Source organism: Larus michahellis, chromosome 23 (genome assembly GCF_964199755.1).
Source record: "Larus michahellis chromosome 23, bLarMic1.1, whole genome shotgun sequence".
NCBI lineage: Eukaryota > Metazoa > Chordata > Aves > Charadriiformes > Laridae > Larus > Larus michahellis.
The window spans coordinates 4,554,246-4,569,150 of NC_133918.1; the positions used below are offsets into that span (position 1 = coordinate 4,554,246).

Genomic DNA, 14,905 nt, shown 5'->3' on the forward strand with positions numbered 1-14,905 from the left:
CGGGCCCCGCCCCGCCAAATCCTCCGCGTGACAAGGGGCCCCGCCCTGTGAAGCCCCGCCCCGCCCCGCTAACAATAGGCCACACCCTGCCAGGCCTCGCCCGCCCAGGTGCAATTGGCGCCGCTGAGTCGCGCCGCCATCTTGGGTGGCGCCGCCATCTTTGTGCCGGGCAGGGAAGGAGAGGCGGTGGGCGGAGTGTAGGTTCTCCACCGGCCTTCCCGCCGCGCACCGGGCGCTGCCGCGGGCGGGGGTTGACGGCCGGCCCGTCGCTCCTCGCCGGTCCCGCCGCCGCGGCCTGGGCGGAGAGGGGAGTGCCCTTAGCAAAGATGGCGGCGGCGGCACCCACGCCCTGACGCGCCGCCGTCGCCTCTGGCCCCGCCCCTCCCGTGGGAGCGACGGCGCGCCCCGGTGACGCGCAACGTGCGCGACGGCCGGAGCGGCGGGGTCCGGGTAGGAGCGGGCCTGGGCCGCGGGGGCGGCCTGACGGGACGGGACGGGACGGGACGGGACGGGAAGGGAAGGGAAGGGAAGGGGAGGGGAGGGGAGGGGAGGGGAGTCGGAGGCGAACCGGAGGCGAACCGGGGGAGAGGAGGAGGGCTGCGGGGGGCAGGCCTGGGCCGGCGGGGGATGCGGGGAGGAGGCCGCGGAGGGGTGATGGTTGTGGGGGGCTTAGGCCTGAGGCCTGGGCCCTGCGGGGGGGAGAGGCTGGGGGTCTGGGGAGGGTGGTGGGGGGAAAGCTGGCCCTGTCCTGAGCTAACGGGGAATGGGCAGCTGGGGGGGCTCCGTCTTGGGGGAGGGCACGGGAGGTGGGCGGGACGACACGACACACAGACACCCTGTCGTGGGATGGGGGGGGGGGGGGGGGTGTCTGTCGTGGGAGGGTGGAGATGACACCTTGTTGTGGGAGGTGGGGGGCGGCTCCATCACCGGGGGGGATGTACTCCATCGGGCCCCAGGGCAATGAAGGGTGCTGGGGGCCCTGGCACAGAGTAGGGGTCTGGCCTGGGCAGGTGAGAGCCACCCTCTGGGTGGGGGCAGCTCGGGGCAGGCTGGCTCTGGAGGAGGGCCTGGAGCAGCCCCTGGGGTGGGGGGGACGTCCTTCGCCCTCCCACACCTTGTGCTGTCCTGTGGCCCTGCCCAGATCGTGGCCTTCAGCAAGGGTCAGAGCACGTATCGTGGAGGAGAAGGGATTTAATCCAGCCTGGGCTTTGAAAACCTCAAGGCTCGAGCACCAGCCCTAAACAGCAGCCCTTCTCTGTTGTTTCTTGTTTAGCAAAGAGTTACCTGACATTAAAAGTAAAGATTTAAGATCCAGAATGTGGTGTCTGCATGGGGGTGTGCTGAGAAGAAGGGCCTTTCTTGCTGCCCGGTTAATTTTCTGGCTCCCGTTGTGCCTGGCTTTAGGACTTTTCCTACCCTGACAACATAGGGGAAATCAATACGGCACACCTGCGTGGTCATTTATCCAAGTTAAATGAGGCCATGGAGCTGTGTTTCTGTACAGATAGTCAGCGGGTGTGATAACAGCGTTTGTGCTGCTTCATGCTGTGCTGCCGGCAGCAGTGAATTCCCCTCGGAGCCTGCCAGTGCAGAACGAAAGCACCCGCCTTCGTTTTGACTCAGCAGCAGAGAGCGTGTTGGTTTGCAGGGCAGGGATGCTTCTGACTCGATACCAGGAACACAGCAGCTCGATTTCTCATGTCATTGCAGCACAATAAGTAGGTGGGAGGGACTGTCCCCTGCTGAGGATCTGGGGTGGAGTGAGCAGAATTCCTCCTGGATGAGCTGGGAGATTACTAGATCTGTTCTGCCCAGGATCTCGAAATAGTATGAGGCAATAAGAAAAGGGGGTTTTCCTGGTGTGGGCTTCAGCTGTTCCTGCTTCCCGGGGGTGATGGCGAACCTGAGATCTTGTCCAGGGTGAGGATCTGAACCTCTTTTCTTTTCCACAGAGCACCTTGAGTGATGCCCAAGAAGTTCCAAGGTGAAAATACCAAGTCGGCTGCTGCCCGCGCGAGGAAAGCTGAGGCAAAGGCAGCAGCCGATGCCAAGCGTCAGCAGGAGCTGGAAGATGCCTACTGGAAGGATGAAGACAAACACGTGATGAGGAAGGAACAAAGGAAGGTGAATGACTAGTCAGGTAGAAGGGTGTCTTCTCGCTGGTCCTTTGCTGAGCCCGTGAGATCCAGGCTTGCTCAGAAAGGGTTGCTTCTCCTTCTCTGCCCCCAGCTGTAGCCGTCCCTCCACACGTTGTCCTGTCCTGCACTTAGTTTCAGGCAGAAGAGCTGGAACTAGTGGCTTCTCTGGGAGCTAAAAGAAGCTGAGTGTGGGAGGAAGTGTAAGCTTTGATGTGTAATTCCAAAATCTGGTGGAGCTTAGAGCTGACTTCCCAAGGGAGGCAGTAAAAGCTTTATTGTTGGAATCATTTAAAATTGAATTAAGTAAAAGATCGGCAACTCTGCTGCAGGGCTTGATTTTTGACAAGCAGTTTGTTAGCTTTTTTTTCTTTCTTTTCCTTTCTTAACTTTTCTTTGATTTATTTTTTTTTTGTAGAAGGAAAAAGAAATCAGCAGGATTAAGGATTACAAAGTTTTGTTTGGTTTTTTTTTTTTTTTTCCTCCCTGACTTGGTGTGCCACGCATCAGGACGTGTCTCTCTCTCAAAAGATTCTCTCTGGTTTGCTCTTAGCAGCTCGCTCCACCCTGGGTGCACATTTGCCTCGGTGTTCAATAAACAGAGCGTTTTAGTGCTTATTTCTGGGTGATTTGGTTTTCGACGTTGTCCTGCATCGGCTCTAGACAAAATCTACCTTCTGGGTTTTGTGGATTTTTCTAGAAACAATTGTTGGTGTTACTTTAGCTGCCTCTTCTGAAATGATGTCTCTGTCCTCGTGCTAAGCAGACAGGGCTTCTGTTGATGACGTAAATGGGATTGATGGGGTTACTGGGTTTGTGCCGCTCTGTGAATTCGGTGCTTAGTGAACTTTGTGTGTCGGTACTTGAGCACGCTGGCCGGGCAGGCAGGAAGCCAGGGCGTCCCCGTGACCTTGATAGCTGCGTGCTGTGTACATCTGCATGAGTTCACCCCTAATATGTGTCTTGACGTTTGGAATTTGGAGTCCTGTGTGCTGTTCCCCCACGCAATCCTGTAATGCTGCCTAATTACTTCCTGGAACAAGGACTTATTATTACTCTACTTAAGATTTTGCCAACAGTGACCTATTTGACTGGGCTTCCAAAACAGCCTCCCGCAGGCAAGGGGCATGGGAGTCTGGAGAGGGGAGCCGTGTCGTGAGCTGGAATTGCGAACTGGAAAAGCAGGGTCCATCCCAGAGCCTCAGACTGGAGTTTATGAAACCAGTGAGGCCGTTTCCACGTGATAGCTCAGCCAACCCCTCTCTCTGGTCCCCTCTCTAGGTCTGAATTTTACCCAAATGCCATGTTTTAGTGCGGTTGCCTCCCACGAACCCGCCTGGGGACCTTGCAGCTCACGGCAGCAGAATTCTCCACTCAGGTGGGGACTGTCCTGCCAGAAAGGCTCGGAGCTTCACTGTACTCTCACGGGGGCTCTGCTGCTGCCGGAGCCGCACGCAGACGCTGCCACAGCCAAAGCGAAGGCTGAGGCTTTGTGAGGGGAAGCAAATGGCCAGCAGACAGGAATGAGTGGGTTGCTGGGGCAAAATAAATGAGTGAAACCTTTCTCATCTGCTTCGCCCGTGTCATCAGGCTGGAATATACCCACGGAGAATGGAAGAAGCTGCCTGTGCCCCATTGCATCCCGGTGGGGAAGGGATTTGTGACTCAGATTGTAAATTATTTTCCATCCTCAGCCTAGAGAGGACAGAAACGAAATGGTTCACAGGAGTCAAACTTCCCGGGAGTTGGTGCCAGCATGGAAATAATGCTGCCGGCCACGGCCATATGCTGCAGGAGGGACTCGTGTCGCTCCCAGCTACAGCACCCGGAGGAGGGGATGGCGCTGCGTGTAGGAGGATGCTCTCAGCACCTCCCACCCAGCACCGAGCAGCTCTTCCAGCTCTTCCCCAGCTCTCCGGGCGATGGCAGTAACACATTAACGGCACCGCAGCGTACCCGTGCAGCACCTCTGAATTCCTGCACCGCCAGCAGGCAGGAGTGGCTGAAAGCCTTTGGGACGTGCTGAGACCGAACCCCGTGCTCCTCTTAAATCCCTTTTTCCCCGCAGAGGATCACTGGAGCCCCACTGAAACAAGGGAAAGCGCAGAACTCTGTTTCTGTTCCGGGGTTTGGTGGCTCTGCCTGGCAGTCTGGTGGCCTCGCTGACGGGGCAGCGATGCACATCAAGGTTAATACTTGAGCGTAGGGAAGCCGAACGTTCAAAATGCGCATCTGCTGTCGTGAGGTTCGCTGTCACCAGACGACTGTCCTGTTGTTTGCTTTTGCTGCGTTCTGGGGTTTCTTTAAACGCCACCCCGCCCTGCTCTCTGAGCAACCGTCCTGTGCTAACAGAGGATGACACTCGTTTGGTGGCTCTGTGATGCATAAAGGAACATCTGAGCTAATGTCACCAGCCTGCGATGTGTGTATTCCTCCTCTGGCACTTCAGCACAAGTCACAGCTTGTTACCTTCTCTGGAGAGCTCTGGCAGGAAAGTGCAAAATCTCCATCCTTCTTGCTGGAAGACTCAGGGTTTTACCTAGGTAACTGCTTTTCCTGTAACATTTGGGTGTTTTCATCCTTTCTGTCCCTTCGTTCTTCCTATGCGAAGTTAGACTGCAGCTCAGAGCGTGACAGTCCTCATCAGCCTGATGACAGTGTGGTTTTTCTCCGTGCAATTAGCTAAAGTGTCTCCGGTGGTGCAACAGCCACAGACGCGTGTGCGTCCCGGGTGAAGCTGCGGGCAGGCTTGGAAGGGTGACAAACCATTAAATCGGCTGGAGCATTACGGGAAGGAAAGGACTGGTGGAGTACCTGTCAAGGGCAGAGGTCTCGCAGCTGGAGTCAGACTTTCTTCTCTCTGGTGACCTTGGGTTTGGCCACTTTGTGCCCTGTGAGCACATGCAGGAAGATCTTATTGGCTGGGGCTGCTGCTGGAGCCAAGGTGTCCGCTGGAAGGACGCAGCCCAATTCCCAGTCTCCTTCCCAAACTCCCCCGCCAGGGCTGTCTGGCCGAGGGAGGACAAGCCCTTCTCCCCATTCAGGCTGTATTTTGCCGGGGCTCTGTTTGCTGAGTGCCCATATTGCCAGGAAAGCGGTTTCTCCTTGTTCAGCGGCCGCTCAAAGCCCCTTGGCACCCTTCTCTCTGCCTGGCGTGGCATCGGCAGCACCGTCCCGCGGAGGTCTCTCCCATGGCTCTCCTCGGTGCCCTCGGTGGAAATGGCGAAGGGAGGGCGTGCGGATGATGTGGGAGCGAGGAGACGCTTTGTACTTGTGTACAAAGGGTCCGGGGAAAAATTCAAGTCAAACGCAGGGCGAGTACTTGTGCTAGGAGAGTGCAGATAGTGCACGAGGGAGCAGCGACTCTTTTCTTTACGCCTTTCTCGTTCCCATTCGCCTCAGTCACGGGGTGTGGGCTGGCAGGGTCGCGTACCGACAGGTCCCCGCTGCAGTGGCATCGCAGGCAGGCGAGCGGTGACTTTCTCTCCCCCCTCTCCTCTGATTCAGTGCAGAATTACTCAGCTGTGAGCACCAGCTCTTCTTCAGTTAAAGTGCGAGACAGGTCGAATGACTGTTCTTTCCTCTTTGGAGGACGTCTGTGGGGTACCAGGTACGCAATACTGAAATCTAATGGCTTGAAGGAGCAATGCAGGGGACAGAGATGTCGTGGGGAAATACCCAACGACACCAGGCTGGGCTTCAGACCCCAGAACCATCTTCCTCAGGCTCCAGTATCCCTTCAACGCTTGCTTTGACTGCCTGCGGGCGATGGAAGGGGCATGTTTGATCCCATCTCGAAGCTCTGGCGTACCTCAGCGAGCGCTTAGACGTACTCCGGGTCAGTTCTGCCCCGCTTGTCTTCTGACTGCGTCATTTTTTGCATTGCTTTTGCCCTTCTGCCAGGGCGAGAAGCGGGCACGCCAGGCCAGCACGATGCTCTCCTGCCTTCCTCGGGGCCTCACGCTAAGAGGTTGATTGGGAGCGCTGCCGCTTCAATTGACCGCTTGCTCTCAAAGCCGTGTGCGTGGGACCTTGTTCTCCTCCTGGCTAGCAGGTGGGAAGCTGTTGTGAAAGCTGGTGAATTGTTCCTTGCTCGGGCAAGGCTGGAAACTGGCATTTTAACGGACAAATCCTTGGGGAACAGAAGTGCCCAGCTGAAGAAGTCTCACCCCTTGCTCCTCCCGGTGCCCTGCGGAGTGTGGCAGCGTTGAGGGAGAAAAATCATTAATTTCCTTTCCAGTTTTCTAATAGCTTTGCGGTACGCTTCACTGAGGCAAATCCACATCTCTTTCATCAGGACGTTTAAGCTGATTCATAAAGGGATCAGTTTGGTTTGGCCCGACCTGAGAAAAGCCTTCCAAAAAATGACAGCTTCAGGCCCCTCGGGCTTCGGGAGCAGCGGAAGGTGCGGAGCAGACCTGGACGTGACGGGCCGCTGGGGAAACCTGAGCGTGTCGATTTTGCAGATCTTGTGACAAATTAGTAACGGTGCCAGCTTATTTACTTTCCGCAAATAGAAACTCGATTGTAAATGCCAGAGAGCGGGGAGCAGCAGCTGGGGGAGAGCGGCAACTGGAGGTCCCCTTGCAGCTCGCAGGGCAGGAGGAAGGCCCTGCACCCTGCTTGCGCCTCTGTTTCCCCTTCATTAAGCGGATGCGTCCTTTTTGGAGAGTTTTGTTTGAAAGGAGCTATGGGCAGCAGAGCATTATCCTTGAATTTCTGCTCCGTCGGACGTGTCGGCGTCCCAGCTGGGCGGCGTGATGTGAGACAGGCTGCTGAGCTAGCTGCCTCGCAGGACGCTTCCCTTTCTGTAATGAGCTGGGGTAAAAGATAATCTTCTCTGCCTATAAATAACATTTCTGCTCTGAAATGTCGTGCTCCCTTTCTTGAGGTCATTAGCACTTGTGTATCCACTCCTTCCCTGTCTCCGGAATGATTCAAGCCCCAGCCGCGCCTGCTGGGATGTGCCAGCACCTTCTCTGCGTTACCTTGTGCAGTCACCCCTGAGCTTCGGGAGTCGGGAGGAGCGGTCGGGGGATGATTTCTTTGCGCTAACCCATGTTCTAGGCACGGTACCGGTATCCGGAACACGCAGCGCTGCTTCTCTTGCACGCGCTTTACGTCTAATTAAATGGCTTACTCTCCCTGACTGCTGGGCTTTCCGTGATTTCTGTGGCCCTCCTTCTGTTTGGGCGCGTTAATCTCTTCGGTTTGGGGGGTTTCTCCCATATTCTTCCTCAAAACTGCCCGACGCTCAAGCAGAAGCTGGTGGCCGAGCCGGAGATCCCACCTGGAGCTGTGCTGAGTGAGGGCGGACAAAGCACCGTGGCTGCTCTTGCTCAGCCATATCCCTGTATATAACATTTTAAGGGGGTAAGACAGTCTTCCCCCTCCCCTCGTGACACCCTGCCTGTTCCGGGAGTGGCCAAAATCCCTCCTAATCTGGGTGACCGAGCACGTTTGTTTACTCAACCTTTACTAGAAGAGGGAGAGGCTTGACAGGAAAACAGCGGGCAGGGAAAGCCGACGTCTTAAATAAATGAGTTTGCACTTTGAAATCATGCACGGTCCAGTTGCCGGGGCATTGTGTCTCAAGGCACTGGCACTAAGCGCTTAATGACCAAGAATTTGAAGACTGCCAGTTGTAATAAAGGCTTCGTCCCTCTAATGGCTTTTCTCCCATCCTCGGCCCCAGCTGCTCGGAGTGGAGGTAGGTGAGGTTTTCCTTCCCTTCCCTTCCCTTCCCAGCCGGGTTGAAAGGCCTGGTCCTTGCTCCGCTTGACGGAAGCAGCGGCAGCCCCAGGGCATGTTTTGATTCAGTGGTTGTGAGCTTTGATTCTGTGTTTTGATGGGTTTTTCTTTAAACTCTTAAGCCGTGGAGCGACTTACGGAGGTTGGTTTTGGTTTTTTTTGGTTTGTTTTTTTTTTTTTGTTGAATAGAGTCTCAACGCCCAGCCCGGCTTACCGTCTCTGAAGAGGGCCTTACCCCAACGGGTGTAGCTCTGCTCCTGCTCCTTAAACACCGATGAAGACAGCAGGTTGCGTTACTGCTGGGGTGGTTTTGCTGGGCAGCTGCCTTTGAGCAAACCCGTTCCGTTAACGCTCGATCAGCTCGTCGTGCCGTCCCTGTGAATAATGGATGAGAGCCGTAATTAAGTGTCCATGTAACTAACCTAAATGCGAAGTGCTCTGCAGCATGTGATGCTGCCCCAGAGAGATGTTCACTCGTTTCTTTCTTTTTGCCAAACCTCACGGGTTTTGGGAGAGGAGGAAAAAATAAAAAACCCGAAGCCAAAGAGGTGAAAGCCCCTAGGGACTTGTTGCATGGTCTTGTCGCCCTCTTCCCTGGGCCTTGGAGGGCAGAGTGGCTCTTAAACTCCTTGAGAAGCACTTTAAAATTACCACAAGAGCTGTATGGCTTGTTGGATTCGGTCTAACCGCCCGCCCTGGCTCTTAGGAAGAGCGTGAGCCAGGCCTGAGGACGGATTCAGCCTCTTGCCTGGCTTGTCTCGAACAACCGCTGAACTTTCAACCTCCGACCACTTATTAAAATTAAAAGTGGAAAACTTAATCCAATTGCCGGCAGTCCTGGCTGGTGCCTCCCGCTCCTTCTGGACGGCAGGGTTGTGTTTCACGGTACTGACGTCCCGGGGAGCCAGCGCGGGTGGGGACGGGGGAAATTATTATTCTGGAGGGACGGGACGGGCGCTCGCTGTCTCACTGGAGGTCGGGGGGAACCTGCCAACATTTCTTCTGAGAAGGTGAGGTCTTCTTACCTTCTTACCTTCTGAGAGGTAAGCTGCAGAAGCGAGGTGCTTGTTGCTGTTCAAGCGGGGTTCCCTGCTTCTCTAAGGGGTAGTTTGATCCCTCTGCTGCTGCGGGGGGTGATGGAAGGCGTAAGGGTGGAGGTGACCCGGTCCTTTCTCCCTTCCAGGAGGAGAGGGAGAAGCGGCGGCTGGAGCAGTTGGAACGCAAGAAGGAGCTGCAGCGCCTGCTGGAGGAGGAAGACTCGAAGCTGAAAGGGAAGTCGCCCAAGCAGGTCACTCCGGGCAAAGTCACCAGGGCCCAGATCGAGGAGACGATCAGAAAAGACCAGCAGCAGAGGGAGAATGCCGATACAGGTTTGGTGGTACCACAGAAAGGCCCTGAGAGCCTCAGGGGGTGGGGTGGAGGGGGGGGACTGTTCCTTTTTCACCTACGGTCGCTGAAGGACGAGGTGTTGGGAAAGCAAGAGCTGCCTGCAGCTATTGTGTGCTGCGTCCTTTGCTGTGTCTAAGACCCAAATGGGGGAAAAAGAAACCTCCTGTCACCTTGAGGTGGAGAAACAGAGCTGCAGAGCAGGCGCTTTTCTTTCCCAGCACCGGGGCTGAACTCCGGCTGAGTCTTCGGAGTGCTTTGGAGAAGACCCTGCCTCTTCTGAGGGTTTTCGCGCAGGCTGGATTTGACCTTAATGGTTTTCCCTTTCCCCTGGGCAGTGGAGAAGGAGAAGACTCACTTGGAGGTTCCCTTGGAAGAGAACATCAACAGAAGGGTGCTGGAGGAAGGATCGGTGGAGGCCAGGACGATTGAAGATGCCATTGCTGTCCTCAGGTATGCGGCCGCATCGTAGCGGTGCTCTCCTTTGAAGGCGCCGCTTTCCTTACGAGAAATTCTTGCAGGCGCTCCCTCCCTCCCCCAGAACTGGCTGCTTTTTACGCTTTGCCTGTGACTTTCTATCTCGACGGCCAGAACGGGACACGTTCCCTGCCCCGTTGTTCTGTGGAGAGGATTTGAAGCGGGTAGGGGAAGCGCCACGGGGGTTTCCGCTTTATCGCCCGAGTTCTGTAGGCACACAGTTGCGCTGACGGCGGATGAGAGCGGGATGCTGGCCGGTGCCTGCAGGGAGGTGTCTCTGATCTGTGTCTCTCTCTCAATTCCCCCCCACCTCTCCCCGGCAGCGTCGGCAATGATCCGGACCGGCATCCCGAGCGCCGGATGAAAGCTGCCTTCACGGCTTTTGAAGAAGTCAATCTGCCGCGCCTGAAACAAGAGAACCCCAACATGCGGCTGTCCCAGCTCAAGCAGCTCCTCAAGAAGGAGTGGATGAAGTCTCCGGAAAACCCCATGAATCAGAGGCACAAAGCGTACAACAGCCAAAAGTAGAACTAGAGCTGATCGTCGTGTCCCCCCCGGACAGTTGGCTGGAGCCGCCCCCCCCCCGCCAGCTCCGGGCTCTGCTCGGATGAAAATAGGAGACACAAGGAACCTCCTCGCCTTTTGTTTCCCTTTCCCGCCCCCACTTTTTGTCTCTCTCTCTTCTTGGATTTAAAATAAGCACGAGGCCACCGCTCGCGTGGCCTTGGGACCCTGCAGCGTCCTCACTGATGCCCTGTCCCCCCCCCTCACCGTGACGTGCTCACCCCTCCACAGCGATGACCTGGACAGACTAACACTACCTTCATGCTTCCAAATTCGGTTGTTGTCTTAAAAAAACCAAAACCCCTATTAACTCGCTTCCAGACCTTCAGCAGCTTGTGGGGCGCATCCTGCCGAGGCGGGGATCCCCCCCCGCCCTGTGCTGGCTCAGCGCCCTGCGTTCACCCGCTCGCAGCCTGGACCGGAGCCCAACCGCCTTCAGCCCCGTCTCTACCCTCCTGCTCCGCGGGGTGAATTTTTGAAGCCATCGGGAGGAAGGGACCTCACCCGTCCTCTGTCCTGGGGTGTCCCCGAAGAGCTTCCAGACTGCCACCTCTCTCCTCTTGATCTCGGATGGGGAGGAGGAACAGCCATGAGAGAAGCAGCTCAGCGCGGTGGTGTGGGGCAGAGAGAAAACGAGCTTCTATCTTGGAGAGGGAATGGGAGAAATAACACAGCGCGGCGCGGTTCCTGCCTTATCCGTGCAGGACGCTGGCACCAGACTTCTCTCTGTCGCTTCCCTGGTGGCCTTGCCCGCGGCCTCACACGCTGCTGGTGGGACTGGAGGGTTCCTGGAGGGGCTGCGAACCCCGCGCTGCCCGAGGACTGCCCCAAGAAGGGAACCTGCTGCTTCTCCCTCCGCTTCTTCCCCTGCCTGCTCCCAGCCTGGGGCAAGAACGTGCCCTGTCGGGCTGTGGATGGGGGACTGTCACCTTGGCAGCTTCACCCGCCGCTGGGCCACTAACCTGGCTGTGTCCCGCTTCGGCTGCAGCCCCGGGCTCTCTCTGCTGGCCCTGGGCTCTCTCTGCTGGCCCAAGCAAGAAGAAATGGGTGAGCTCCCGTGGGAGAGCGGTGGCGGCGCCCGCGCAGGGCCGGAGGGGCTCAGCCCGAGTCCTGCCCCTCACCTGGAGCAGGGACTGGCTTTTCCTCTCTCCCGCTCCCCTTTCCCGGCTCTTTTGGGGGTGAAACTCTTTTCCTGAGCTCTAACCACCCCACCACCACCACCCCCGGCAGCAGCTCCGTTGATGTTGGTGCTTATTTGTGTGTTTAACTGGGGCTGCCGGTTAAACCCAGAGCTGGCTCCTGGTCCTGCTGGGGTGTCCTTCTGATGGCACTAAACAGAGGGGCAGCCAGGGTGGCCTCTGTCCCCGCCGAGGGTCACCTGCCAGCGGGGGGGGGGGCTGCAGGACCCCTCCAGGCTGCGGGGGCGATTGCACTTTGGGGGTGAAGGGCTTTGAGGAGGCGATGCTGAACCCCAGACCCTGCGGCCGTTGGGGGCTCTCCCCGGCCCTCTGCCACCTGCAGGCTGAAGGTCCCTGCCACTGTCCCCCCCCCAGCCCCAGATGGCCGGTAGGGACAGGGAGGAATGTACCCGGTGCCCCCCCCCCCCCTTTCTGTGAGAAGTTTGTTGTGTTTGAACCCAATTAAAAATGAAAAAAAAAACACCCAACCCCTGTTAACTTGAAGGAATAAAGGGCTGGGGTTGGGGGGGGCTGTTTTGCTGGCTTGCTCGGGAGGGGGGGGGGGGGTGTCGTTTCCTCCCCAGAAATGGCGGCTGGAAATCCTACTGGAATCTTCCATGGTTTCTGCCTGGATTGGGGATGTCTTGGCGGGGGAGGGGGGGGGGGCGCCCCCTTTGTGTCTTCCCCCCAGTGGGTTGTGGGGGTGTCTGTGGCTCAGCAGAGGAGGAGGAGGCTGCAGGCAGCTGCCCTGCCCCTGCCTGCGACTGATGTTGGTGAAACCACCCCCCCGCGCCCTCCCTGCACCCCCCCCCCCCCCGTGTCCCCCCACCCACCCTGCCCGCCCCTCCGTGAGTGAGTGTTCCCCTCCCCGCATCCCCTCATTGAGCCCCCCTGTCCCCACGTCCCCCAGGCCACAGATTTGTGTCGTTCCTCCCCCCCCCCCCCTCAATCCCTGGGGTGCCGGGAGTGCCCCCTCCCTCTCCCTGCCTCCCCCCCCCCCGCCATGGCGCAGAGGCTCTGCACAGCCCTGGCTTTGTGCAGCGGAGCCCACCCTCCTCCTCCTCCTCCTCCTCGGCACTGCGGCAATGCCCTGCTGTCCCCCCGCGAGGGGGGGGGACGACACGCCAAGGGGACCCAGCCAGGCTGGGGGGGCTGTGGCGTGTCCCCCCCCATCTCCCCGGGGTCCTGGGGGGGCTTGAGCCCCTGTGTCAGTCCCAGGGGAGGGGGATCCCCCGTGGTGCAGCGTCCCCCCCCTCCCCGCTATGCTCAAGGAGGGGGGGTGTGGGTGGAAGGGGCTAATGGGGGCTTGCCCCCCCGCCCCCAATGCAGGGAAGGGGTCCCCCAGTGCAGGGGGGGTTATTGGGGGAACCTCCCCCCAGCGCAGGGTGGGGGTTCCCCAGCTGCAAAGAAGGGATTAATGGGGGGAATCCCTCGGGGGGGGGGGGTGGGTGGGAGATCGGGACCCCCCCACCGCAAGTACGGCGTTAGTGGGTGACCCCCCACCCCCCGGGGCAGGGAGGGCCCCCGCCATCGCAAAGGCGGGGGAATCCCGGGGCTCGGGAAGGGTTAACGGGGGAACACCCCCCCACACTGCAGGGCGGGGGGGGTCCCGGTGTGTCCTCCCCCCGCAGCCAAGCGGTCCCGGGGGGGTCGGTGCCCGCCGCGGGGGGGGTTCCCCGCCACCGGGGGGGGCGGAGCTCGGCGGAGAGGGGAGGGATTCCCCGCCCCGCCCCCCCCCCCGGGGATTCCCCCTCCCTCTCCATCGCCCCTCCCCCCGGTGCGGGGGGGGCCGTGCGCAGCCCGATGGTGGGGGGGGGGGCGGCGTTGCCATGGGAACGGGCTGCTCCGCTGCGGGGGTGGGGGAACCCGCGGGGGGGGGGGGGTCGGTCACGCGGCCCCGGGATCCTCGCAGCGGCCGCGCAGGCGCAGGGCTTGGACCGGGCATCCCCCCCCGCAGCTCTCCGCCCCCCCCCCGCAGCGGGCATCCCACCCCCCTGCACCGGGCATCCCCCCCCCGCAGCTCCGCCCCGCGCACCGGGCATCCCAGGCCCCCCCCCGCACCGGGCATTCCCCCCCCCCCCCCCGCAGCATCGGGTATCCCCCCTCCTGCACCGGGCATCCTCCCCCGCGGAGCCCCCCCCGCAGCGGGCATCCCAGCCCCTCCGCACCGGGCATTCCCCCCCCCCCGTATCGGGTATCCCCCCGCCGCGGTCCCCGGCCCGCACCGAGCATCCCACCCGCCCTGCACCGGGCTGAGCATCCCCCCCCCCCCCCATCGGGCATCCCCCCCCCCCGCCCTCACCGGGTATCCCAGCCCCCCGCACCGGGCATTCCCCGCCCCGCATCGGGCATTCCCCCCCGCCGCGGACGCCCCCCCCCCCCCCAGCACCGGGCATCCCCTCCCTGCCCCGGGAATCCTCCCCCCCCGCACCGAGCAGCCCCCCCCCGTAACACCCCTCCCCCGGCCCCGCACAATGCACATCCTCTGCAGAACGCACGCTCTGCACCATGCCCCCCCACCCCCGCACTGTGCACACCCCCCTGCACCACGCAGCCCCCCCCCCCCCGCTCCTTCAGGCCCCCTCCTTGCCCCCCCCCCCCCCCCGCACCACGCACCGCCCCTGCACCACGCAGCGCCCGGGGCAGCGCCGGGCCTGGCCCCCCCCCCCTTGCCCTGCACGCCACACACACACACCCCCCCGCACACTGCAGCACTGCGCACACACACCCCCCCCACCGTGACACCTGTGCACACACACACACACACACACACACACACAACCCCCCGTGTAACACCCATGTGTGCACACACACCCCAGGTGACACCCGCGCGTGCACACACACACACACACACACACAGAGCCTGGTGTGACACCCGTGCAAGCATCCCCCCCCCCCGGTGTGACACCCGTGTGCGCATGCACACACGCACACACACACAGCCTGGTGTGACACCTGTGTGCATGCACACACACGCACACCCCCCCGTTGTGACACCCATGTGCACACACACACACACGGTGTGACATCCGTGTGCGCACACACAGACACACAAACACAGTGTGACACCCATGGGCACACCCCCCCCCCCCCGTGTGACACCCGTCTGTGCACGCACACACAGAGCGTGGTGTGACACCCGTGTGCGTACACACACGCAGAGCCCTGTGTGACACCCGTGTGCACACAACCCCCCCCAGTGTGACACCTGTGTGCACACACCCCCCTCCCCTGTTGTGACACCCGTGTGCACACCACACACATACCCCCCCGTGTGACACCCATGCACGCACACACACACACACAGAGCCTGGTGTGACACCCGTGTGCACACAACCCCCCCCAGTGTGACACCTGTGTGCACACACCCCCCTCCCCTGTTGTGACACCCGTGTGCACACCCCACACATACCC

The 14,905-nt window shown here is 59.9% G+C and overlaps 1 protein-coding gene across 1 annotated transcript; it reads left to right on the plus strand.

The window, feature by feature from the left end:
• Nucleotides 1–177: 177 nt before the first annotated feature.
• On the plus strand, nt 178–11,977 carry CCDC124 (coiled-coil domain containing 124). The gene is made up of 5 exons (XM_074565660.1): nt 178–450; nt 1,953–2,124; nt 9,070–9,256; nt 9,611–9,725; nt 10,073–11,977. Exons 2-5 carry the CDS (start codon nt 1,966–1,968, stop codon nt 10,275–10,277), a joined length of 666 nt encoding a protein of 221 aa, XP_074421761.1. The 5' UTR covers nt 178–450; nt 1,953–1,965; the 3' UTR covers nt 10,278–11,977.
• Nucleotides 11,978–14,905: the final 2,928 nt, after the last annotated feature.

What these genes read in the sequence shown, in the direction of transcription:
- CCDC124 (XM_074565660.1), top strand. Translation starts at nt 1,966, where the DNA reads ATGCCCAAGAAGTTCCAAGGTGAAAATACCAAGTCGGCTGCTGCCCGC. An exon ending in TGAGGAAGGAACAAAGGAAG is followed by an intron (nt 2,125 to 9,069) that starts GTGAATGACTAG and finishes TCTCCCTTCCAG; the next exon opens with GAGGAGAGGGAGAAGCGGCG. An exon ending in GAGGGAGAATGCCGATACAG is followed by an intron (nt 9,257 to 9,610) that starts GTTTGGTGGTAC and finishes TCCCCTGGGCAG; the next exon opens with TGGAGAAGGAGAAGACTCAC.